General features: G+C 50.5%; 1 protein-coding gene across 1 annotated transcript; it reads left to right on the top strand.

Moving 5' to 3' along the window:
• Positions 1-2,052: 2,052 nt before the first annotated feature.
• LOC112617350 (U4/U6.U5 tri-snRNP-associated protein 1-like) lies at positions 2,053-5,516 on the top strand (the record flags this gene model as incomplete). Its single annotated transcript, XM_025374112.1, has 8 exons — positions 2,053-2,226; positions 2,306-2,416; positions 2,665-2,752; positions 3,243-3,333; positions 3,444-3,579; positions 4,250-4,339; positions 4,443-4,564; positions 4,670-5,516. Coding segments are annotated over 8 exons (831 nt in total), but the record flags the coding sequence as incomplete, so codon positions are not given.
• Between the last annotated feature and the right edge of the window lie 19,370 nt (positions 5,517-24,886).

Below are 24,886 nucleotides of genomic sequence, written 5' to 3'. Positions count from 1 at the left end.
CCCGCCTCGGCCTCCCAAAGTGCTGGGATTACAGGCTTGAGCCACCGCGCCCGGCCTAGTTACTGTTTTAAGAAGCACATCAGCGACCTGGCGCGGTGGCTCACGCCTGTAATCCCAGCACTTTGGGAGGCCGAGGCGGGTGGATCATGAGATCGGGAGATCGAGACCATCCTGGCCAACATGGTGAAACCCCGTCTCTACTAAAAATACAAAAAAAAATTAGCTGGGCATGGTGGCGCATGCCTGTAATCCCAGCTACTCAGGAGGCTGAGGCAGGAGAATCACTTGAACCCGAGAGGCAGAGGTCGCAGTGAGTCAAGATGGTGCCACTTCACTCCAGCCTGGCCAACAGCGAGACTCTGTCTCAAAAAAAAAAAAAAAAAGCATAGCAGCTGGGTGTGATGGTTCATACCTGTAATCCCAGCACTTTGGGAGGCCAAGGTGGGTGGATCACTGGAAGTTGGTTTCGGGACCAGCCTGGGCAACATGGTGAAACCCTGTGTCTACTAAAAATACAAAAATCAGCTGGTCGTGGAGGCATGTACCTGTAGTCCTAGCTACTGAGGAGGCTGAGGCAGGAGAATCACTTGAACCTGGGAGGTGGAGATTACAGTGAGCCGAGATCACGCCATTGCACTCCAGCATGGGTGACAGAGTGAGATGATCTCAATAAATAAATAGCATATGATGCATTACATATACCCCCTTTTATGTTTACAATGAAATTCATTAAAAAAATAAATGTTCCTGGATGTCCTGGAAGATTTTTTTTTTTTTTTTTGAGACAGTGTATTGCTCAGCCCAGGCTTGAGTGCAGTGGCAACATCACGGCTCACCCTAGCTTCGACCTCCAGGCTCGAGCGATCCACCCACCCCAGCCTCCCAAGTAGCTGAGACTACAGGCATACACCACAATGCCTGGTTGATCTTTGTATTTTTTGTAGAGACTGTGTTTCACCTTATTGCCCAGGCTGGTCTCGAACTCTTGGGCTCAAGTGATGCTCTAGCCTTGGCCTCCCAAAGTGCTAGGATTACAGATGTGAGCGACCACACCCAGCCCCTGGGAGATTTTTTTTTTTTTTTTTTTTGAGACAGGGTTTCACTCTGTTGCCTACTCTTGAGTGCAGTGGTGTGATCTTGGCAGCCTTGATCTCCCAAGCTCAAGCAGTCCTCCCACTTCAGCCTCCAGTAGCTGAGACTATAGGCGTGTGCGACCACAATGGCTGATTTTTATATTTTTTGTAGAGATGGGATTTGGGCATGTTGCCCAGGCTGGTCTCGATCTCCCAAACTCAAGCAGTCCACCTGCCTCAGAAGATTTTTTTAAAAAATGAATGTCATATAAAATGGAAGAGGGATGCAGAAGTGGACATAGTGACTCGAACCTTCACTAAGGAGTGAGGAGTTTGCTGTTGGGGCTGCAGGGTTGAGGAAGGAGTTTTTTTAAGAGGGGAGATAGTGGGTAATCGTTGCGTGTGGCTGGGCATCTGTGACAGGAGGGAAAGCAGAGGGTGCTGGTGCCTGTGTGGGGGTCACTGGATTCAGTGCTGGCAGCACGAGCGAGTTCTCTTCCCATGTCACGGAACCTGCTTTCTTGGTGAAGCAGGAAGTGAGAAGCTAGGCTGTGGGAAGTCGAAAGAGTGGGCCACCTCACCGCCCTGCGGGTTCTAGAAGTGCTGTCTAGAGAGTCCTGAAACGAGTTTGTTGGGGGAGGGGCGAGTGGCAGGAGGGACCCTGGAGGAAGGAGCTTGAGGCTGAGGTAGTGTGCGAGGGGCTTTGGAGGGGGATCGGCACAGGCCTGGTCAGGAAGGCCCTGTAGGATGTTGGGTGTTCATTTAAAGGGCATCCAAACCCATTGACGGGTTTGGAGCAGAACAGTGACCCCAGTGAAAGAGGTGCAGAGTGGAGTCAGGAGGCAGAGAGCAGCTGGGCCTGCATGGGCTGTGGGCGTGGCCTGTCTTGCTGCTGCCAGGGAGGACCCTTGGGTTCTTGGGTCTCAATGGCATCACCCCAGAAACTGCTGGGTTTGCCCACAGCTGCTCCCTCCCCCAGGTGGTGGAGATTGTGAAGAAGCTGGAGTCTCGCCAGCGGGGCTGGGAGGAGGATGAGGATCCTGAGCGGAAGGGGGCCATCGTGTTCAATGCCACGTCCGAGTTCTGCCGCACCTTGGGGGAGATCCCCACCTACGGGCTGGCTGGCAACCGCGAGGAACAGGAGGAGCTCATGGTGCGTCTGGGGCGGCCCCACCCTGCGCTTCCCTGGGCTGGCTGGGCGCCTGCACCAACCCTGGCCTTTTGTGCCCCAGGACTTTGAACGGGATGAGGAGCGCTCGGCCAACGGCGGCTCCGAATCTGACGGGGAGGAGAACATCGGCTGGAGCACAGTGAACCTGGACGAGGAGAAGCAGCAGCAGGATGTGAGGGCTGCGCCGCTGGCGGGTGGGCATGGGGGTGGCGCTCAAACTAGAGATGAGCACTGGGCTCAGTGTCCAGAGCCTCAGCCTCCTCATCCGAAGTGGGCTCTGTAGACCTCTCAGGGCTATCTGAGGAGTAAATGAGGAAATTAAATGTTGTGGAGGCCTGGTGCCTGGTGGGTGGTGACCAGTGGGTGGGGCTGAGAAGAGCCGGTGTGGCCTGCTAACCACTTCTGTCACGTGTCCCCTAGTTCTCGGCCTCCTCCACCACCATCCTGGACGAGGAACCGATCGTGAATAGGGGGCTGGCGGCTGCCCTGCTCCTGTGTCAGAACAAAGGTAGGGAGCTCAGGGCAGCCCTAACTTGGGTGGGCCTGGGTGCTGCAGCAGGAAAAGGGCTGGTGAGGGCCTGCGGTGCGGCAGGTGCAGGCAGGGCCCCCTCCGGTCCCCTCTGCTGCCCCTTTCAGTCCCAATGCTGGAGCCAAGTCCCTGGCCCAGAGCTACTCCTTCCCCTCCACCCCGGCGTCTGTCCGTCTGCTCTGCCTTTGAGGCTCCACACCTGCTCCAGGAAGGAGAGCGGAGTTGAAACTGGTCCAGCTGTGGCACAGAGAGCCCTGGTGTTAGGACCCCAGCTCTGCATTTCCCTGGCCAGTGGCCCTTGGCATGGGGCGCGTTTCTGGCATCTTTGCTTTGCCTGTAGAACAGGCCTGACGGCTTTCCAGAGACAAGGAAAGGGAGGTGCCCCCGCAGGGCCTGCTCTACGTTCTCAGGCGGCCCTGGAGCTGCGGCCCTCAAGGGGTTGGGAGTCTCACAACCCCTCCGTCCCTAGGGCTGCTGGAGACCACAGTGCAGAAGGTGGCCCGGGTGAAGGCCCCCAACAAGTCGCTGCCTTCAGCCGTGTACTGCATCGAGGATAAGATGTGAGTGTGGCGGGGTGTGTGCAGGGCTGATGGGCCTGTGCCAGCTCGGAGCTGCAGGAACACAGCAGGCAGCAGCTCCTCACACTAAGGCCCCCTCTGTCTCGGGCCAGGGCCATCGATGACAAGTACAGCCGGCGGGAGGAGTACCGAGGCTTCACACAGGACTTCAAGGAGAAGGACGGCTACAAACCTGATGTTAAGATCGAATATGTGGATGAGACGGGCCGGAAACTCACACCCAAGGAGGTGAGCAGGGCCTTTTGCAGGCGGAGGCCCAGCCTGCCACAGGGAGGCCAAGCCCAGGGCCGTGCAATGCCCCAGGGTCCTGGCTCCATCAGCCTCTGGCCGGGGGCCTGGTGAAGTGCCACGGATAGGGAGGGGGCCCTCAGGGCCGAGAAGGGCTCTGCCTCAGTTTGTCTCTAGTGGGCACAGCAGTCCTTTCGCAGGCCAGGCAGGAGGGTCCAACAGGCACTCGGGACCTCTGCCCTCCTGTCCTCACCTGTGTGAACCCTTCAACAGCTTTCCTGGCCCGCAGGGCCATTCCAGCATCCAGACCCTTCCATCACTCTTGTAGGCTGCCCGACCCTCCTGCCCCACCACTCAGCTGCCCCCATGCTCTCTGGGGTTTGTCTCCCTCCAGCCCCAGCGTCCAGGCCCCGCCCCTGCGTGGCAGGTCTCCAGGTTCCCTGTACTCTGCCACCATGGCAGCACATCTGCTAGCCAAGCTGGTCTCCCGGCCTCTGCTGGGGCCCTGCAGAGTGCCAGGGTCTGTGCCCTTTTCCTATCCCCTTCCCATCACCCCAGGCCTGGCATTGGGGTGAATCAACACCCGCCCTGTTACTACACACCTTGTGGGCACAGGTGGCTCCGGCCCCAGCCAGGGCTCTGCAGCTCCCCTCATGCCCTGTGTCCCCAGGCTTTCCGGCAGCTGTCCCACCGCTTCCATGGCAAGGGCTCAGGCAAGATGAAGACAGAGCGGCGGATGAAGAAGCTGGATGAGGAGGCGGTGGGTGCTCTTGGGGACGTGGGGGGCCTTGCGCCTGGCGGGGCAGGGGTGGCTGGTGTGTGGGGCCTACTGCAGCCCTTGTTGAGTGGCCCTGACCCCGCAGCTCCTGAAGAAGATGAGCTCCAGTGACACGCCCCTGGGCACTGTGGCCCTGCTCCAGGAGAAGCAGAAGGCTCAGAAGACCCCCTACATCGTGCTTAGCGGCAGCGGCAAGAGCATGAACGCGTGAGTGACTCGAGGCTGGTGGGGTTGGGTGTGTGGGGTGGGGAGGGGAGAGGTGGCGTGGCCTGTGCCCGCCTCTGCAGCCTCACGCCCTGTTCTTCTCTGCAGGAACACCATCACCAAGTGACAGCGCCCTCCCTCCCCAGCCCCGCCGCAACCTTCATATTAAATAAAGCTCCCTCCTTATTTTTTCCTCCCTGGTCGTGGTACAGATTCCAGGGTTAGATCCTTGGTTGGGTGTGGCACAGAGTCTGGCTCCTGCTAGGTGAGACCCGGCCATCAGATGACACAACTAAACGACGGAAGAGAGAGCGAGAAGGGTCCTCTGAGGCTCCTTCCTTCTCCCCTGGCTGTCGGTCACATCTCTGCAGGGCCGGCTCTCTGATAGAAAGTGGAAGGCGGTTTTAGAAACTTGTCACCCTGCTCTCTCCTGGCCTCGGGGGCTGCACAGGTCACTGTCCTGTAATCTCTCCCTGTCAGAGAGCCCAGGGCAGCCCAGGACTGCCCAGCCTGGTGGGCTGGGGATTGGGTTTTGGGCAGGGCACAGGTGCCACCTTCTGTCTTGGCTGTCCTGTGCCACTCTGGTCTGTGTGTAGAGGAGTGAAATTCCCAAGGTTGGGCTGGGAGTGTTTTGTGCACGCGGTACGGGGAGGGCTGGGAGTGTTTTGTGCACGCGGTACGGGGAGGGCTGAGCCCAGTGCCTCCTGGGAGACTTGCCCACGTGCAGTGACCCAGAACGATGGGATCCTTGGCCTGAACTCTGTGATAGAGCTTGACCGAGCTGCTGGGGGACATGTGAGCCTCAAATCCATAGAAAGACAAACGGCCACCTTGGGTGCCCAGGACACTGGTGCCCGGCCCCACGTACACTCACATACTTCCCAGGTGGCTCCCACGTTTTAAGATTTTAAAAATGAAACCAAAAAATAAATTGATGAAAACTGTGAACTTTAAAAAATAATCAACTGGGCACGGTGGCTCATGCTTGTAATCACAGCACTTTAGGAGGCTGAGGCAGGAGGATCGTTTGAGCCCAGGAATTTGAGACCAACCTGAGTAACGTGGCAAAACCCCATCTCTACCAAAAATACAAAGATTAGCCAGGCGTGGTGGTGAGCGCCTGTAGTCCCAGCTACTTGGGATGCTGAGGTGGGAGGATCGCTTGAACCCGGGAGACAGGCTGCAGTGGGCCCTGATTGAGCTACTGCACTCTAGCCTGGGTGACACTCAGACCCTGTCTCACAAAAAAAAAAAAAAAAAAAAAAATTTAAAATAATCTTGGGGTGAGAAAACTGTAGACAAGGTGCAAAACCCAGTAGCACGGTTGGCACTGACGCTATTGCTTTTGTGTGACTGGAGCTGCAGGGCTGAGTCTTTGGGTGCCCTTCCTTGAGCTCTGTATTCTCTGTAGTTTGACGTCTGACTCTTGATTCTGTTTTCATCTTGGCTGCTTCGTGGGCTTCTTCAGGAAGGGTGTCCTGGGGTGTCTAGGCTGGGACTAGGACTTGGGGCAGTTTCAAAAGCCTAGGAGGAAGCTGGGAACAGTGGCACACGCCTATAATCCCAGCCCTCTGGGAGGCTGAGGCGGGTGAATCACTTGAGGCCAGGAGTTTGAGACTAGTCTGGCCAACATGGCAAAACCCCATCTTGACTAAAAATACCAAAAAAAAAAAAAAAAAAAACATGGTGTGATGGCGGGTGCCTGTAATCCCACCTACTCAGTAGAATCGCTGGAGCCCAGAATGTCGAGGTAACAGTGAGCCGAGATGGTGCCACTGTACTCCAGCCTGGGCAACAGAGTAAGACCTTGTTTCAAAAAAAAATAAAGGAAGCCTAGGAGGTGCTTTCAGGGTTGGGACCGGGCAGTCAGTTGTCCCTGGCATGGACCCCAGGCCCCGGCCTAGTGTTCAAGTCACACCTTGACATCTGCAGGAAATGGTCCTTTAGGAGGCTGTCAAAGCTGCTGGCACAGCTGAAAATGACCGCAGCCTGGACTAGGGCCCAGGTGGAGCCGGGGTAGAACAGGCTGGCGTCAGCTCTGAGGCTGACTCACTTTCTGGCGCTAGTAACGGGGCAGAGTACGTGGTGAATCAGGGGCCTCCTCATTCGCGCCATCTTGCTTCCTCTCTGCATCTCTGGCTCTTGGTCCCAGCCCAGAGACTTCCCTTCTCTGCCCTGGCATACTCTACTCCGCTCCCCAGCTGTGTCCTGCCCGTGTGCCCAGGGCTGGGAGTGGCTGGGAACTACCAAATCCCTGGAGGCCTGAGTGCCCGGGGAGACAGAACCCAAGGAGGCTTCCCAGCTCTGCTGCTCAGTAGCCAGACACCAACAGTGCTTCCCCTGCCCTCAAGTACCTGAGGGGCAGTGGTGGCTCAAAGGCTGCCCTGAGGGTCAGTGAGCCCTCAGCTAGGACCTCAGGAGCCAGGCGGGTGGCACTCAGGGAGGAGAGGGTGCTTATGTTTGTCCTCTGTGTTTCCCTTCACTGGGAAGGATGACCTGGGGCAGGTCATCAAGTCTCTGTCTCACCTACAAAATGGTGGGGGGAGGGGGGCGTGAGCTCAGACTTCTAGGGCCACCCTACTGTATAGTTGAGGACCGATCCTTCCACAACTTCAACAAAAATGTGCTTAGCATTGGCAAGCACTGTCCAAGACCCCAGAGCAAAGCCGGACAGGCTACCTGGGCCTGTGGGGCTTGGTCCCAAGAGCAAGCAGCCACTGCGCAAGGGCATAGCCAGGTGTGAAGGATGGGAGGAGGCCCAGCTCCTGCCCTCCCAGGGCCCATCTCTCCTCCGGATGGGATTTCCGGGTTGGTGATGCTGACCCCAGCCCACAGGCCAGTGGTCCAGTGCTGTGTGGCCTTGGTTTTGAGCAAGGCCAGGACAGGGTCCTCCTCTTGCTCTTCGGGCCTGCCCCTTCCTGTGCCCACATCCTACCCGGGTCCTCCAGGCTCCTCCAAGCCTCAGCCTGTGGCCCCAAACCTGCCTTACCCAGCCCCAGGCAGGGCCCTGCCTCTTCCTCCACAATTCAGAGATGCTCTGGAGGGCCCAGGCAGGCCCTGCCAGCACGGGCTCCCTGTGGACCTGGGAAAAGGTGCCCTTCTGTGCAGTGGACGCAGGCCTCAGGAGCACGGCCTGGTAGGCAGATTCGCCCCCATTCATCCTACAGCGTGGTCCCTGGCGCCCCTCAGTGCCAAACCCACGATTGCCCCAGGGCTTTAATTTCCTGCCCTGCCTTCCCCAGCTGGTCCTGTCATTGTCCCTTGGCTTCCTCAAGAAGGGCTCAGCCCAGGTGTACATTGGGCAGTGGCTGAAGGTGACAACCAGGGTGAGGACCTGGCTCTGCTGGTGTGGGGTCTCTGGGCTCCAGTGCCATGGGTGGGAGGGACAGGCTGGTCCCAGGAAAGTGGGGATTTCGCAGTAAGAGTCCCGGAGGAGCAGGACTAATTGGCTGGAGTTCCCAGAGAGATCCACCAGCAGCCACGTGGACAATGGAGAGCAGGGTGGGGCTGAGGACCCTGACAATGCAGAGATTGCTAAAAAGAGTTTCCAAAACTGTGATACTGTTTAGAACCCACAGAAAAAGTTGCAAGCAATACAAAGTGTTCCCCTTGAGGCATTTGACAATCATTGGACAAGGGGATTCTGTACTGCCCCAACTAAGTGTGTGTTTCGTGCAAACAAGGGCGTTCTCCCACATAACACCACCCAGGACATTGGGAAAAGTACACTGATGCATCACTTCCACCTCATTTTAGACCCCAACTGTCCTAATGTCTATTTTTTTTTCTTTGAGTTGTGGCCTTATTTATAAGCACTGGATGAGTCCCTGGCCACCCCAAGGACAGAGCAACCCTACCCAGCCCCAGCCCAGTTAAATGCTACAGTTGGGAGCTAGGGGGCTTGAGGGAGGAATTAAGGGAAATACAGGCCTAGGGACATGTACTCTGTTAAATGGTCACATATAGGCCAGATCCTGTGGTCTGCAGAGCCACGGCTGTCACCACCCCCACACCAGGACGTGGAAGGTAGGGAGAAGAGCCTGAGGGAGCCGAGGCAGGCCCAGGGGTGCCCACCCGTCGTGCTCTGGAATGTGGAAGGGACAGGAATGGCTCTCAGGGAGTGTATGGGAAGGACGAGGTTAGAACTGTCTTCTTGTGGGACCCAGTGTTAGGAACAACACCTGGTTTGCTTCTCTGTAAACACAGCAGCCTTGAGGGAGTGGCTGGCCAGCAGAGGCTCTGCCTACCCCAGACCCAAACACAGCCCGGCTCCTTCCCACCTCTACCCAGAAAGGATGGCAGCTGCTGGCTCCCTGCTCCCTTGAAGGGGCCAGGCACAGTCTGTGAATCCTCGAGGGGCTCAGGAGAAGCTCTGGACAGGGTGGCTGACCTTCAGGCAGGCCCAAAAGAGGGCCAGGCCCAAACAGCACAGCCGGCAAGATGACAGACACCAGGCTGCGTGGAGGCCTCTGTGTCGCCCTGCGTGCTTCCTTGCACCAAAGTAGGCAGCAGATACGTCACTTCCATGGATGTCTGCACCCGTAGGTGACACTTTCCTGCAGCGAGGGTGACATGTGAACTCTGTCCACAGAAGAGTACTCCTGCAGTGCCCACGGATGGCCCTGACACCCACCTGAGGTTCTGGACCCCACAGTGATGATTCCTTTGCAGTAGGGCCGAGGTCAGGTAACCCTCCGGGAAGTCACTTTGCAGACGAGACAGCTATGGTGACTTCAGACATATTTCTCCCCTGGGTGCGTTCTGGATTGGAGCAGCTTTGTTGCAGGCACTGCATTGACTACAAGCTAATGAATCCTGCCTTCCACCTTGATAAGCAGTGGGCACGCTTGCTCGCCGGGCTGGGCAGTACCTCATAGAAGGGGGTATGCCTGGGGTGGGGCAGGTTTACTGGCTTCACTCAATGGTACAAAGGGGGTCAATTCCTCTGGGCCCAGCCCCACCTCCATCCCACCCCACTAAATCATTGCTGAGGGAAGCCTCTCCATCTGCAGCCACCACTAGCAGGTCACCAGCCTAGTAATGTCCTTTTTACTTTTTTTAAGACAAGGTCTCGCTGTGTCGCTCAGGGTGGAGTGCAGTGGTACGATCATGGCTGGCTGCAGCCTTGACCTCCTGGCTCAGGTGATCCTCCCACGTCAGCCTCCTGAGTAGCTGGGACCACAGCCACATGCTGTCATGTCTGGCTAATTTTTGTTAATTATTATTATTATTATTATTATTATTATTAGAGACAGAGTCTTGCTCTGTCGCCCAGGCTGGAGTGCAGTGGTGCCATCTTGGCTCACTGCAAGCTCCGCCTCCCGGGTTCACACCATTCTCCTGCCTCAGCCTCCTGAGTAGCTGGGACTACAGGCGCCCGCCACCACACCTGGCTAATTTTTTTGTATTTTTGTAGAGACGGGGTTTCACTGTGTTAGCCAGGATGGTCTCGATCTCCTGACCTCGACATCTGCCTGCCTCAGCCTCCCAAAGTGCTGGGATTACAAGCATGAGCCACCATGCCTGGCCAATGTCTGGCTAATTTTTTTGCAAAGATAGGGTCTTGCTATGTTGCCCAGGCTGGTCTAATTCCTGGGCTCAAGCAATTCTCCTGCCTCAGCTTCCCAAAGTGCTGGGATTGCAGTATAAGCCACACCCAGCCAACTGTCTGTTTTAGCAAAAGGATTCAGTTCAGGCAACTGCACCTATTGCAGTTCTGGCCGTGAGCCACCACATCCAACCAGAATTATTTCAAAAGACTTTACAATAGAATGTTTTGACCTCACATCCCTAGTAGGATGTCTATAGAATATTTTGACCTCACATCCCTAGTAGGATGTCTATTAAAATAATTTTTTAAATTAACATAATGAATTCTTAAACACATTTAATAGTCTTATTGTTAGTAATAATGATGATGATATTGGCTGGGCATGGCGACTCGTGCATGTAATCGCAGAACTTTGGGAGGCTGAGGCAGGAAGATTGCTTGAGGCCAGAAGTTCAAGACCAGCCTAGGCAACATTGTGAGATCCCCATCTCTACAAAAAAATTTAAAAATCAGCCAGGCATGGTGACATGCACCTGCAGTCCCAGCTACTCATGAGGTTGAGGCAGGAGGAGTTGGAGACTGCAGTGTTCTAGGATCATGCCACCTCACTCTAGGCTGGACAACAAAGCACGACTGTGTCTCAAAAAAAATCCCCAAAAGATACAAACAAAAGAAAACTGAAGCTACATAACAGGTACAATGGGGTTCATTATTCCATTCTATCTACTTTTGAGTATGTTTGAAAATTTCCATTATAGAACTTTGTTTAAAAAGAGAGAACAAGAACATGTTGGCTTAGCAACAGAAAAGTATACATATGTTCAGCCAAAGACATGAACAAGAATGTTCTTAACAGCACTATTTATAACAGCCCCAAACTGGAAACAACCCAGATGTCCATTAACAGAAGAAGAAATAGCTGGGCATGGTTCTTTGTGCCTGTAATCCCAGCAACTCGGGAGGCTAAGGATCCCTTGAGGCCAGGAGTTCAAGACCAGCCTGGCAACCACCTCTAAAAATATTTTTTAAATTTAGCTGGGTGTGGTGGCTCATGCCTGTAGCTGTAGTCCCAGCTACCCAGGAGGCTGAGGCAAAGGATTGCTTGATCCTAGGAATTTGAGGCTACAGTGAGCTATCCTCACACTTGTGAATGGCCACCGCACTCCAGCCTGGGTGACAGAGTGAGACCCTGTCTCTAAAAAAAAAACAATCAACAAAGGGTAGACATTCATATAACCGAATGAGTAACATGGATAAACCTCACAGATATGAAATTGTACCTCCTGTCTGCTTCCATTTAATACAAAAACTGGCAACATTATTTTATTCTGTTAGAAGCAGTATAGAAGGCCGGGTGCAGTCACTCATGCCTGTAATTCCGACACTTTCAGAGGCTGAGGTGGGAGGATTGCTTGAAGCCAGGAGTTCTAGAGCAGTCTAGGTAACAAAGCAAGACGCTGTCTCTACAAAAAAATTCTAAAAATTAACTGGGCATGGTGGTGTGTGCCAATAGTCCCAGCTACTCAGGAGGCTGAGGTGGAAGGATTGCCTGAGCCCAGGAGGTTGAGGCTGCAGTGAGCTCTGATCACACCACTGTACTCCAGTCTGGGTAACAGAAAGAGACTCCAGTTCTTAAAATAATAATGATGATGATGATGATAATAATAATAATAATAGGGGTTTGGGGCAATAGTGCAAAACCTCACGGGGCTTTCTTTGGGGGGCTGTTTTGTCTCTTGATCTGGGTGCTGGATAAGGGAGTGCTCAGTTTGTGAGAATGTATTATTTGTGCACTTTCTTGTATACATAACAGTATTCAAGAAAAAAAATTGATGTTGAGTTCATGTTAAGATATAACAAGCATTGGCTGGGTGCAGTGGCTCACGCCTGTAATACCACCACTTTGGGAGGCCATGGTGGGCAAATCACTTGAGGTCAGGAGTTTGAGACCAGGCTGGCCAACATGGTGAAACCCCGTCTATACTAAAAATACAAAAATTAGCCGGGCTTGGTGGCATACACTTGTAGTCCCAGCTACTCAGGAGGCTAAGGCATAAGAATCACTTTAACCTGGGAGGCAGAGGTTGCAGTGAGCCGAGATGGTGCCATTGTACTCCAGCCTGGGCGACTGAGTGAGGCTCTGTCTCAAAAAAAACATCAAGCATCATTTTACATAATGACATAAATATAAAAAATGGCCAGCATGGCTGGGCGCAGTGGCTCATACCTGTAATCCTAGCACTTTGGGAGGCAGAGGTGGGCAGATCATGAGGTCAGCAGATCAAGACCATCCTGGTTAACACGGTGAAACTCCATCTCTACTAAAACTACAAAAAATTACTCAGGTGACGTGGCGGGCGCCTGTTGTCCCAGCTGCTCGGGAGGCTGAAGCAGGAGAATGCTGTGAACCCGGGAGGCGGAGCTTACAGTGAGCTGAGATTGCGCCACTGCACTCCAGCCTGGGCGACAGAGCAAGACTCCGTCTCAGGAAAAAAAAAAAAAAGGCCAACATGAGAATGAGTGAAAGTTCATAAACTCTTCCTATGGTGACTCACATATGGCATAAGGAACTAGCTCACTGGTTTTGCCTTCTCCTTCCTCTCTTCTCTAAAGTTCTTCATTTCCTAGGCCTGTAACTTGCTGTCTTCCCACTACGGTGCCTTCTAATAAAGAGCTATCCATTTTCCAAAGCTAAAAACAATGTAAATCTTTGCTGTGGTTATTTTTTGACACATCAAAAAAGGCACCAAGCCTAGATGTTTTTAAAACTTCAAAAGTTTATTGATCGGCACGGTGGCTCACACCTTTAATCCCAGCACTTTTGGAGGCAAAAGTGGGCAGATCACCTGAGGTCAGCAGTTTGAGACCAGCCTGGCCAACACGGCGAAACCCCGTCTGTACTAAAAATACAAAAATTAGCCGGGCATGGTGGCGGGTGCCTGTAATCCCAGTTACTCAGGAGGCTGAGGCAGGAGAATCACTTGGGGTCTGGGAGGCGAAGGCTACAGTGAACTGAGATTGTGCCATTGCACTTCAGCCTGGGTGACAGAGTGAGACTCCATACCAAAAAAAAAAAAAAGTTTATTATCTAAAGGCTTTACCTTTAGATAATACACCATTCAAATGCTATTTAAACTACTCCAGATCAGATAGAAAGATGGTAAGCGCTCTTAACGTATTTTGTGATATTAATAAAATACTGATAGTCAAATCTTTTCATTGTTTCTGAAGTTTGTTCCCTTCTGTCTCTTGGTGATTAACTCCTATATTCTGTTGGTCTGAATGTCTTCACTGTGGTGTAGGGAGGAGACAGCCATCCTGGCCCCCACGGCTATGGTGAGAATCAGTGCTGTCCTGCCTTGGGCATGTCTCCAAAGCCCAAACACACTGGGAAGACGGAGTTGGCCCTACTCAGGGTCTCCACTCAGGCCAGGCTGGGTCCCACTTCCCTCTCCCTGAGCCCCAGACACACCAATGCTGTCATTGCATGTTGATTCTCTGAGTCCCTGAGCCCCGTACCTCCTGGCCTTAGCGAGCCTTGCCAGTGTTCTCCCCACCTCACCACTGCCCAACAGACACAGCATGCCACCTGCTCTGCCTCGGGTCCCAGACCTTTCCCTCCCCAGGCACCTGTTCAAGGGGAGTGAGAGAAGCAACACAGCCCTTCTGTGCCAATGCACATTCCACCTGGGGGAGGAGGCAGAGAGGAGGGGTCCTCAGAAACGGCTGATTTGTCAACCCTGGACAAAATGAAAGGGAGAAGAAGCAGGAGGAAAGATGGACAGGTCTTTCTGCGGCCCCGCCCCCACAAAAGGAATGTGTGGGCTGGGTGCAGTGGCTCATGCCTGTAATCCCAGTACTTTGGGAGGCTGAGGCGGGTGGATCACCTGAGGTCAAGGGTTCAAGACCAGCCTGACCAACATGGTGAAACCCCGTCTCTACTAAAAATGCAAAAAATTAGCTAGGCGTGGTGGCGGGTGCCTGTAATCCCAGCTACTCAGGAGGCTGGAGAAGGAGAATCTCTTGAACCCAGGAGCTGGAGGTTGCAGTGAGCCGAGATCGCGAAGCAAGGAAGGAAGGGAGGGCAGGAGGAAGGAAGGGTGTGGCCACAGATCATGAGTAGGATCAGTAAGACAGACCTCCATTCCCAAAAGCTAAATTATGGCAGACATGAGGTGGCTGGGGGACCCACATGAAAGAAGGCACTTGGAGCCTTCAGAGAAGAATGCAGGGAGGCAAAACCCCCAAAGGCCTGAAAGCTTCAGCAGTCACTAGAAGGGGAGCTGAATACATGTGCTGAGGGGCGCTGGGGAGAGGACCCCTTCAGAGGCCACAGTTCTTAGGTCTCACCAGCCCCTCCTTGCTGCCAACCTACCAGGTCCCAGGCTCCCTGAATCCTCAGACAATAACTACAGGGGTACCTCATCCTTGTCCAGATACCGATACCGCCATGTGAGTCCTCCTGCACCTCAATTTGGGTGCTTTCTAACTGAAAGAACCAGGGCAGCCAGGCGTGGTGGCTCACGCCTGTAATCCCAGCACTTTGGGAGGCCGAGGGAGGCAGATCACCTGACGTCGGGAGTTCAAGACCAGTGTGACTAACATGGAGAAACCCTATCTCTACTAAAAATACAAAATTAGCCAGGCGTGGTGGCACATGCCTGTAATCCCAGCTACTCGGGAGGCTGAGGCAGGAGAATTGCTTGAATCCAGTAGGCGGAGGTTGCGGTGAGCCATCGCGCCACTGCACTCCAGCCTGGGCAACAAGAGTGACAATCCCCCAAAAAACAAAACAAACAAACCAGGGCAGTTCCCCACCACCCTCCAAGCACTGTACTCCAGCTTATAAATGCTGCTGGGGAGGAAGGCCACTTCTGACCATGCCTGGTGAGTGAATCCATCTTTGCAGGCATGGAGCTTCTGTTCACAGTGGTCTACCAGCGTCCTAACTGCTGTTGGGGCATGTGGACCTTTTGATTGGACCAAGAATGCAGTTCCTTTAGGAGACTGTGTTACTAGGTTCGATGTTTTAGGGTTCTGTAGCCCGAGGCAAGGTGCTGACTTGCTGGTTTTACGTGCTTAGGGTGACCTCTGCTGGTGGCTTCTCTAAATGTCAGTTGAATACACAGCCAGCAACTGCCTGTACCTTCTTACATCAGCCAGTAGTTGGAGCCACATTGCTACCAGGAGGAAAAGACAGTGCTCTTCTCATACAAGAGTTATTAAAACAAAGTGATGCCCCAATGCTGTTCAAGAATGAACAGCCTTGGCCGGGCGCGGTGGCTCAAGCCTGTCATCCCAGCACGTTGGGAGGCCGAGACGGGCGGATCACGAGGTCAGGAAATCGAGACCATCCTGGCTAACATGGTGAAACCCCGTCTCTACTAAAAAATGCAAAAAACTAGCCGGGCAAGGTGGCGGCGCCTGTAGTCCCAGCTACTCGGGAGGCTGAGGCAGGAGAATGGCGGGAACCCGGGAGGTGGAGCTTGCAGTGAGCTGAGATCCGGCCACTGCACTCCAGCCTGGGCGACAGAGCCAGACTCCGTCTCAATAAAAAAAAAAAAAAAAAAGAATGAACAGTCTGGTCTATTAGTAACAAAGGATTCTGGTACTTGGCAACTTTTTGTGGATTAGCAAGGGTTAAATAACAAAGTGAGTATTTTATCGTCATGAGAATCTATCACAATAACTGAAAGAATTGCTGCCAGTACTGGCACCTGGTGTACAGCCCTGGGCACTGCTAATATATATATTTTTTTTGATGGATTCTTGCTCTTGCCCAGTCTGGAGTGCAGTGGTGCCATCTCGGTTCACTGCAACCTCTGCCTCCCTTCCTGGGTTCAAGTGATTCTCCAATCTCAGCCTCCCGAGTAGCTGGGATTATAGGTGTGCACCACCACACCTGGCTAATTTTTGTATTTTTTTTAGTAGAGACAGGGTTTTACCAGTTGGGCAGGCTGGTCTCGAACTCCTGACCTCAGGTGATCCACCTGCCTTGGCCTCCCAAAGTGCTGGGATTACAGGCGTGAGCCACCGCGCCCAGCCTCTACTGCTAATTCTTCATTCTTCAGTGTCACCAAGTGAGGCACGCGGCATGCCTCCACACCTCCCACAGGGACTTTTGGATTCTCTTGCAAATGTCGCCAGTGGATCAAACACATGCACAGCATGAACTGCTGGTGGTGTCCATGGTGTCCTGACTTCTTGCTTTATCAGTGATTTTCTGAGAGCGGCTCCCACTGAGGAAACCACCCAAACTTCTCTGCATGCTTCTCAGACATAGGTCAGTAGAGATGGTTGGGCCTTGAATGAAGACAAAATCCAGGGTTCTGTGATCCAAGTCACTTTCCTGGGGGACAGCTGGGCAACTACTGAAGATGAAGCACCAGGCTGGGCACGGCAGCTCACACCTGTCATCCTAGCACTGTGGGAGGCCAAGGCGGGTGGATCACCTGAGGGCAGGAGTTTGAGACCAGCCTGACCAACATGGTGAAATCCTGTCTCTACTAAAAATACAAAAAAATTAGTCAAGTGTAGTGGTGCGCACCTGTAATCCCAGCTACTTGGGAGGCTGAGGCAGGAGAATCACTTGAATCCAGTAGGTGGAGGTTGTAGTGAGCCAAGATCACACAATTGCACTCCAGCCTGGGTGACAAGAGCAGGACTCCATCTCAAAAAGTAAATAAATAAACAAACAAATAAGTAAAATAAGGAAAAATAAAGCAAACCATGTAAAAAGAAAACAAGTGCACATGGAACTCGGACGATGGTTGCCTTGGGTGGGACAGCAGAGAATGGGATGGTCAGGGTAGGTTGGGAGGCAGAGTATGTTGCTTGGGTTATTGTTAAAGTCCTAGCTTTTATTTTGTGGTGGTGGGTTTGAAGCTGCTCACATTATTAAAAATAACCAACTAAATATTTAATTATTCTTGACTTTTAATTTTTTATAGAAATGGAGTCTCACTATGTCACCCAGGCTGGCTTTAAACTCCTCAAGGGCTTAAGCAATCCTTTCCCTTCAGCCTCTCAAGTAGCTGGGATTACAGGCATGTGCCACCACGCCCAACCAAAATGTTTAAATATAGGCCAGACTCAGTGGCTCATGCCTGTAATCCCAACACTTTGGTAGGCCAAGGCGGGTGGATCACCTGAGGTCAGGAGTTCGAGACCAGCCTGGTCTCGAAACCCCGTCTCTACTAAATAAAAAAATTAGCCAGGCATGGTGGTGGGCGCCTGTAATCCCAGCTACTCAGGAGGCTGAGGCAGAAGAATGGCTTGAATCCGTGAGGCAGAGGTTACAGTGAGCCAAGATCGCACCATTGCACTCCAGATGGGCAACAAGAGCAAGACTCTCAAAAAAAAAAAAAAAGTAAATAATTTATAGACCAAAACAGGAACCATAATCGAAATTAGAAAATATTCAAAACTAAGCTATAAGTAAAATACTAGATACTCCATACACATCAGAATGGCTATTGTGAAAACAAAAAACAGAAAACAGCAAGTGTTGGCAAGGATGGGGAGGAACTGGAACCCTCGGATGGGGAGGAACTGGAACCCTTGGATGGGAGGAATTAGAACCCTCGTGCGCTGTTGGTGGGAATGTAAAGCGGTGCAATTGTCATGGAAAACAGAATGGTGATTCCTCAAAAAATTAAAAATAGAATTACTATATGAGCCAGCAATGCCACTTCTGGATCTATACCCACATGAACTGAAGGTAGGGTCTCAGAGAGATTCGTACACCCATGTTCACAGCAGCATTATTCCCAACAGCCAAAAGGTGGAGGCCACCCTAACATCTATCAGTGGATAAATGGATAAACAAAATGTGGTCTGTATGAATTATTCAGCCTTAAAAAGAAAGGAGGCCAGGTGCAGTGGCTCATGCCTGTAATTCCAGCACTTTGGGAAGCCAAGGCGGGTGGATTACCTGAATTCAGGAGTTTGAGATCAGCCTAGCCACAGGTGAGATACCCTGTCTCTACTAAAAATACAAAAATTGGCCGGGCGCAGTGGCTCATGCCTGTAATCCTAGCACTTTGGGAGGCTGAAGCCAGCAGATCACGAGGTCAGGAGTTTGAGACCAGCTTGGCCAACACAGTAAAACCCTGTTTCTACTAAAAATACAAAAAATTAGCCGGGCATGGTGGCAGGCGTCTGTAATCCCAGCTAATCAGGAGGCTGAGGAAGCAGAATCACTTGAACCCAGGAGGCAGAGTTTGCAGTGAGCTGAGATTGCACCACTGTACTCCAGCCTGGGCAACTAGAGCAAAACTCCATCTCAAAAAAAAAAAAAAAAAGTAAAAACTGTATGCATGTGTGCATGTGCAGAGAAACAGAACACGGCAAAATGTTCGACTGGTGACCCTGCTGAAAGGCAAACAAGACTTATTTCACAATTCTTTCACCTTTTTCTTTAGGTTTGAAAATTCTCTAAAACAGTTTGGGGTGAGGGGGAGGTAAAGCTGAAAAGTAACCGAAAGGGATAAAAAAAGAACTACAGGGGTTGGGCACGGTGGCTCACGCCTGTAATCTCAGCACTTTGGGAGGCCGAGGTGGGCAGATCACCTGAGGTCGGAGTTCGAGACCAGCTGGCCAACATGGTGAAACCCTGTCTCTACTAAAAATACAAAAATTAGCCGGTGTAGTGGCAGACGCCTGTAATCCCAGCTACTCGGGAAGCTGAGGTAGGAGAATTCCTTGAACCTGGGAAGCAGGGGTTGCAGTGAGCTGAGATCACACCACTGAACTCCAGCCTGGGTGACAGAGCAAGACTCCATCTCAGAAACAAAAGAAAAGAAAAGAAGGCCGGGCGCGGTGGCTCAAGCCTGTAATCCCAGCACTTTGGGAGGCCGAGATGGGCGGATCACGAGGTCAGGAGATCGAGACCATCCTGGCTAACACGGTGAAACCCCGTCTCTACTAAAAATACAAAAAACTAGCCGGGCGAGGTGGCGGGCGCCTGTAGTCCCAGCTACTCGGGAGGCTGAGGCAGGAGAATGGCGTGAACCCGGGAGGCGGAGCTTGCAGTGAGCTGAGATCCGGCCACTGTACTCCAGCCTGGGCGGCAGAGCAAGACTCCGTCTCAAAAAAAAAAAAAAAAAAAAAAAAAAAAAAAAAAAAAAAAAAAAAAAAGAAAAAGAAAAAGAACTACAGGATAAACCCAGAGGGATTGGTTTGTTTCCCATTGGTTATGAGAGAAAAACAAAAACAAACAAAAAACAAAGGGAGTATAAGTGGGAAATACGGTAAGAGCAGCAATTAATGAAATACCAATGACAAAGAATGACAACAAAAAGCTGGTGCTTAGAAAAGACTAATAATGACCTTCTGCCAAGATTGACCAGCTATAACAGAGAGAAAGCACAAATAAACAATATTACATATAAAAAGGGGGACATAACTTTGGATACAGCCAAGATTACAAACATAAGGCAATCATACAAATATCTCTGTACTAGTAAATTTGAAGCCATAGCAAACATGAGAAAATATGGGGGCTGAGTGCGGTGGCTCATGCCTGTAACACCAGCAATTTGGGAGGCTGAGGTGGACAGATCACCTGAAATCAGGAGTTTGAGACCAGCCTGGCCAACATGGTGAAACCCTGTCTCTACTAAAAATACAAAAATGAGCCGGGCATGGTGGCACACACCTGTAATCCCAGCTATTCGGGAGGCTGAGGCATGAGAATCACTTGAACCTGGGAGGCGGAGGTTGCGGTGAGCAGAGATGGTGCCATTTCACTCCAGCCTGGGTGACAGAGCAAGATCCTGTCTCAAAAATAAATAAATAAATAATATAAACATTTTTTCCTTGAAAATATGACTGAAGAACAGAACACCTGAGTAATCTATCACCACTGACAATTTAGTTCCAACCTACCTACCCACCCACCTAAAAAAAAAACACCAGGGCATGGTTGGTTTTACAGCAAGCTTTACCAAAAATTTTAGAAATGCAAAATTCCAATCTTATACAAACTTGTAATTAAAATAAAGGGAAAACACTTTTCAACTTATTTTATGAAGCTGGTATAACCTTGATACAAAACAAAGGGTGGGGGCACTACAGAAAAGGAAAAGTTTAAACCATTTCACCTACACACCTGGATGCCAAAATACCAGAGAACCAAATCTGGCAGTATAATAACAAATCCATCATGACTATCTTCTTCCAGGAATGCAAGGATATTTTAACGTGAGAAATTTATGATATTCCATCACATTTACAGATTAGAGGAGGAAAACCATGTGGTGAGCTCAGATTGCCATCTGTGCTCCTTGGCACACACACAGGGGTGGCTGGGTGGCAAGGGAGGAAAGTGCACTGGGCCACACGGGGAAGCCGTGGTGGAAATGACCTGGCTGTAGAGGTTAGTCCTGAAGTGACAGAGGTGCACAGTCTGAAGGGCCACAAAGTCTCAAGCATAACTGCAAGAGAAGCCAGTAAGTACTATTAGGCAGCCAGTCACAGGGACTGGCCATGACATCAGGACAAGGGGCTCTTAACGTCAGATCTCAGCTCACTCTGGGAGATCTATTCATACATGGTTGGATCCCACCATTCAGTTGGGAGAACAGAGGTGGAATTCAGCTTCAGAGAATGACACAGGAAAGTATCGTGCAGAATACAAGGACCCTACCTCCATCAGGACCCTTAGTTACAGCCCATAGAAGCTGAATGGCTGGTAAGAGATGAAGAAGTGGAAACAAAAAGGTTTTAGGGGGAAAAGAAAGATGTTACTAGGTAGATCACAGTATCACTGAGAGAGCTGAAGAAAAACATAAGACCAAGCTTACAGATACAAGGCCAAAAAAAAAACACACACACAAAGTGGGCAACAAAGGACTATTTAGAGGAAAACGTATAGCCCTGAATATATTAGAAAACAAATTGAAATTAAATTAGCTAAGCCCACATCTCAAGAATCCAAAATGAGCAAATAAACCCACAGAAACGAAGGCAAAGGCCAGTAAGGAAGACCTCTTGCAAAGCTAGCCAAATAAAATACACAATATAAACATGTGTTTCTTGATTTCACCTGCCCTCACCCCTTGCCCCACTTTTTCTGGTAAGAGAACCTCTCTATTCCATGGGAAACATATAAGAATTACTTGTGGCTCATCCTGCCCCACCCCAGTCCTCCACACCCTCCTACCCCCAGCCCTGGCTGCAGTGACTGCTTCAGCACAACAAGTGACCTGAGGAAGACCCACTGCTCTTCACTGAAATACAGGGATCCTCAAGAACAGGCTCTGTGTATACACTCAAGCTTCCTACAGAAAACGTCTGTAGGAGGGAAAGACATTGATCAGCTGGGAGCAGAGATGACAGAGATAAATGAGAGAGCCTGAGGAATCGTGCTGCTGGCATTGGCTTACCCTGTCCGAAGCGTGCCACTCAGAGACCTCAGGTCAACAAGCCTTGTTTACTTCTGAGTTCAATTTTGTCATTCATAAGAAAGTTCCATATAGGCCAGGCATGGTGCCTCACACCTGTAATCCCAGCACTTTGGGAGGCCAAGGGGGGCCAATCACCTGAGGTCAGGAGTTCGAGACCAGCCTGGTCAACATGGCGAAACCCCATCTCTACTAAAAATACAAAAATTAGCCGGGCATGGTGGTGGGCGCCTGTAATCCCAGCTACTCGGGAGGTGGAGACAGGAGAATCACTTGAACCCGGAACATGGAGGTTGCAGTGAGCCAATACTACACCACTGCACTCCAGCCTGGACAACATGGCGATACTCTGCCTCAAAAACAAAACAACAACAAACAAAAAAAGAAAGTTCCAAATAATACAAATATTATGCAAGACCTTTTGCCCAAAAAGTTTAAATATATATGAAATATGATCCTAGAATGATATGAATTATCAAAATTGACTTAAGGATAGAAAACTGTAGACAGAACACAACTGAATAAACTAAAAGGCAAAGATCAACCCGTGAAAAAAGTATCCAGCACAGATGTTTTTGTAAACAAGTTCTACAAAATGATAAAGAAACAAATACCTGGTCTATAAACAATTCAAGCCTGAAGAAAAAGACGTCTCCAAACCCATTTGCAAGGCTAGCATAAAGCTAATATCGAAATAGAACAGGAAGGTCATTTTTTAAAACAAGGGAGGGGACTGGCACAGGGACAGAGACAAAACTCGTAAGTTAATAAGTAATATACTGTAAAACTAAGCAAGGTTTATATCAGAATGCAAGGTGTGTTCAACATTAGGAAACCTATTACTGTAACTCAGTACAATCACACAATAAAATCTTTTTATTTTCTCCATAGATGTCAACATTCATCACTGTTAAACAAAAGGGAAGGGGAAAAAAAGAAAAAACCCAATAAGCTAGAACAGAAGAAAACATCTTCAGCCTAATGAAGATCATCTACTGGAAGCCCAGAGCAAGTGTCCTACCTCAGGACGCAACGTGAAAACCATTCCCACTGAGAAAGGGGCAATCAAGGGTGCCATGCAACATCACACTGGAGGTCCTGGCCTCTGGGAGTCACAAGAAATAGACATGAGTGTAAAGGAGGAGATGAAACTGCCATTAGTGGGATACAATTTGGCTATCTAGAAAGCCACAAGATCAACTGAAGAACTGCGCATTCGACAAGGTGGGCAACACAAAGATGGACACACAGGTGGATGCCAGGGATGGGCAAAGGTGATTTCTGCAGATCCTTCACTACCAGTAACTAGGACTTTCATAAAACTCCTAAGACTAAATCAAATTGGAAGTAAAAGCCCATGTGAAGACCACACCACCTTCCCAAAGAACATACCTCATTTCTGGATAGGAAGATGAAAAACTGTTAATTTTTCTACAATATTTATTTAAAAATAAAATAAAAAACAGGGACGGGCATGCTGATTCATTCTTGTTATCCCAGCACTTTGGGAGGCCGAGGCGGGCGGATCACAAAGTCAGGAGATCGAGACCATCCTGGTTAACACAGTGAAACTCTGTCTCTACTAAAAAAATACAAAAAATTAGCCAGGCGTGGTGGTGGGCGCCTGTAGTCCCAGCTACTTGGGTGGCTGAGGCAGGAGAATGGCGTGAACCTGGGAGGCGGAGCTTGCAGTGAGCCGAGATTGTGCCACTACACTCCAGCCTGGGTGACAGAGCGAGACTCCGTCTCAAAAAAAAAAAAAAAAAGATATTTCCAGTGAGCAAAGAATGAACCGTCCAAGAAATAGTATAGGGACAAGTGACTTTCCCTTTAGGAGAAGTTTGCTACCTCTCAGAAAAACAACTTCAGATGAATTATAGATACACACACATACGTATCTTTAACCCATATTGTCTATTTTTGGTATATACATCTATATATTTTATACATGTATATTCATACATACATATATACAGATGTATATATGTTTAAAGCCACACTATAAGAGAAAGCAAATGAGAAACAGATAAATGAAGTGATAGCTGGAAGACGTGGGAATCAGTACAGGTTTTCACGCCTGTTTCTGAAATGGGAGATTCTACAGCACGCTTGGCACTAACACATCATATCCAGTAGACAGGACGGCCAAAAACACAAAACAAAAAAACAAAAGAATCAAACACCCAAACCCAAACAGAACAAAACCCAACAACACATATACCCGACCAAAGTCTTTAAGAAAGCAAAAGAGGTCGGGCACAGTGGCTCACACCTGTAATTTCAGCACTCTAGGAGGCCGAAGTGGGTAGACCACTTGAGGTCAGGAGTTCGAGACCAGCCTGGCCAACATGGCAAAACCTTGTCTCTACTGAAAATACAAAAATTAGCCAGGCATGGTGGCACGCACCTGTAATCCCAGCAGTTTGGGAGGCTGAAGCAGGAGGTTCACTTAAGGTCAGGAGTTCGAGACCAGCCTGGGCAACATGGCAAAACCCCATCTCTCCTAAAAATAGAAAAAGTTAGCCAGGTGTGGTGGTGCACGCCTGTAGTCCAAGCAACTTGGGAGGCTGAGGCAGGAGAATTACTTGAACCCGGTAGGTGAAGGTTACAGTGAGCAGAGACTACACCACTGCACTCCAGCCTGAGCAACACAGGTAGAATCTGTCTCAAAAAAAAAAAAAAAAAAAAAAAGGGGCTTCGAAGCACAAGAGGTAAGGTTTAAGTCCCACTGGCTTACAACGGGAAGGTATGTGAGCACATCTGCAGAGTTGGTAACGGGGAGGCAGGTGTTCCCTCTGATAGCTGCTATTTCTTAATGAGGCATGGGTTGTGGTAACTACCACAAGAAGGGGGAATTGATAGATAAGAGAAGTTTTGAAATAGACATCCCAGAGTAGATCCACTGGGCAGTGCTTAGTGTCCATCTGAGGTTTGTAACGATAAACTTAAGGTACAACGGCTGGCCAGGCTGGCTGTTTTCTCACCTAATGACGGTGACTTGGGTTTGGGCAGAGTTGAATGACTGGGTTTACCCAGGGTTAGGGTTTTACTAGCTGAACAGAATGGAGGGACACGGGGGTGTAGGGTGGACCATGGAACTGATGCTATGCAAGAGGGAAGTGAAGACAGAAGGTTAATCATGAGAATGTCAGGGCTGGTTAGAAGGATGAAGGGTCAGGGTGGAAAAGCAGCCTCCATTTAAAAGGTTACAAGACAATCAATGTCCTCAGGGAATACTCAGGTTTCAATTAAAGTCAGATGGCCGGACCATTCAAAACAAAGGTAAGGGCCGGGCGCGGTGGCTCAAGCCTGTAATCCCAGCACTTTGGGAGGCCGAGGCGGGTGGATCACAAGGTCAGGAGATCGAGA

Source organism: Theropithecus gelada, unplaced genomic scaffold, assembly GCF_003255815.1.
Source record: "Theropithecus gelada isolate Dixy unplaced genomic scaffold, Tgel_1.0 HiC_scaffold_16072, whole genome shotgun sequence".
NCBI classification, from domain to species: Eukaryota; Metazoa; Chordata; class Mammalia; order Primates; family Cercopithecidae; genus Theropithecus; species Theropithecus gelada.
Note: the sequence above shows the minus strand (reverse complement) of the source record. Positions and strands in the feature narration are given on the sequence as shown.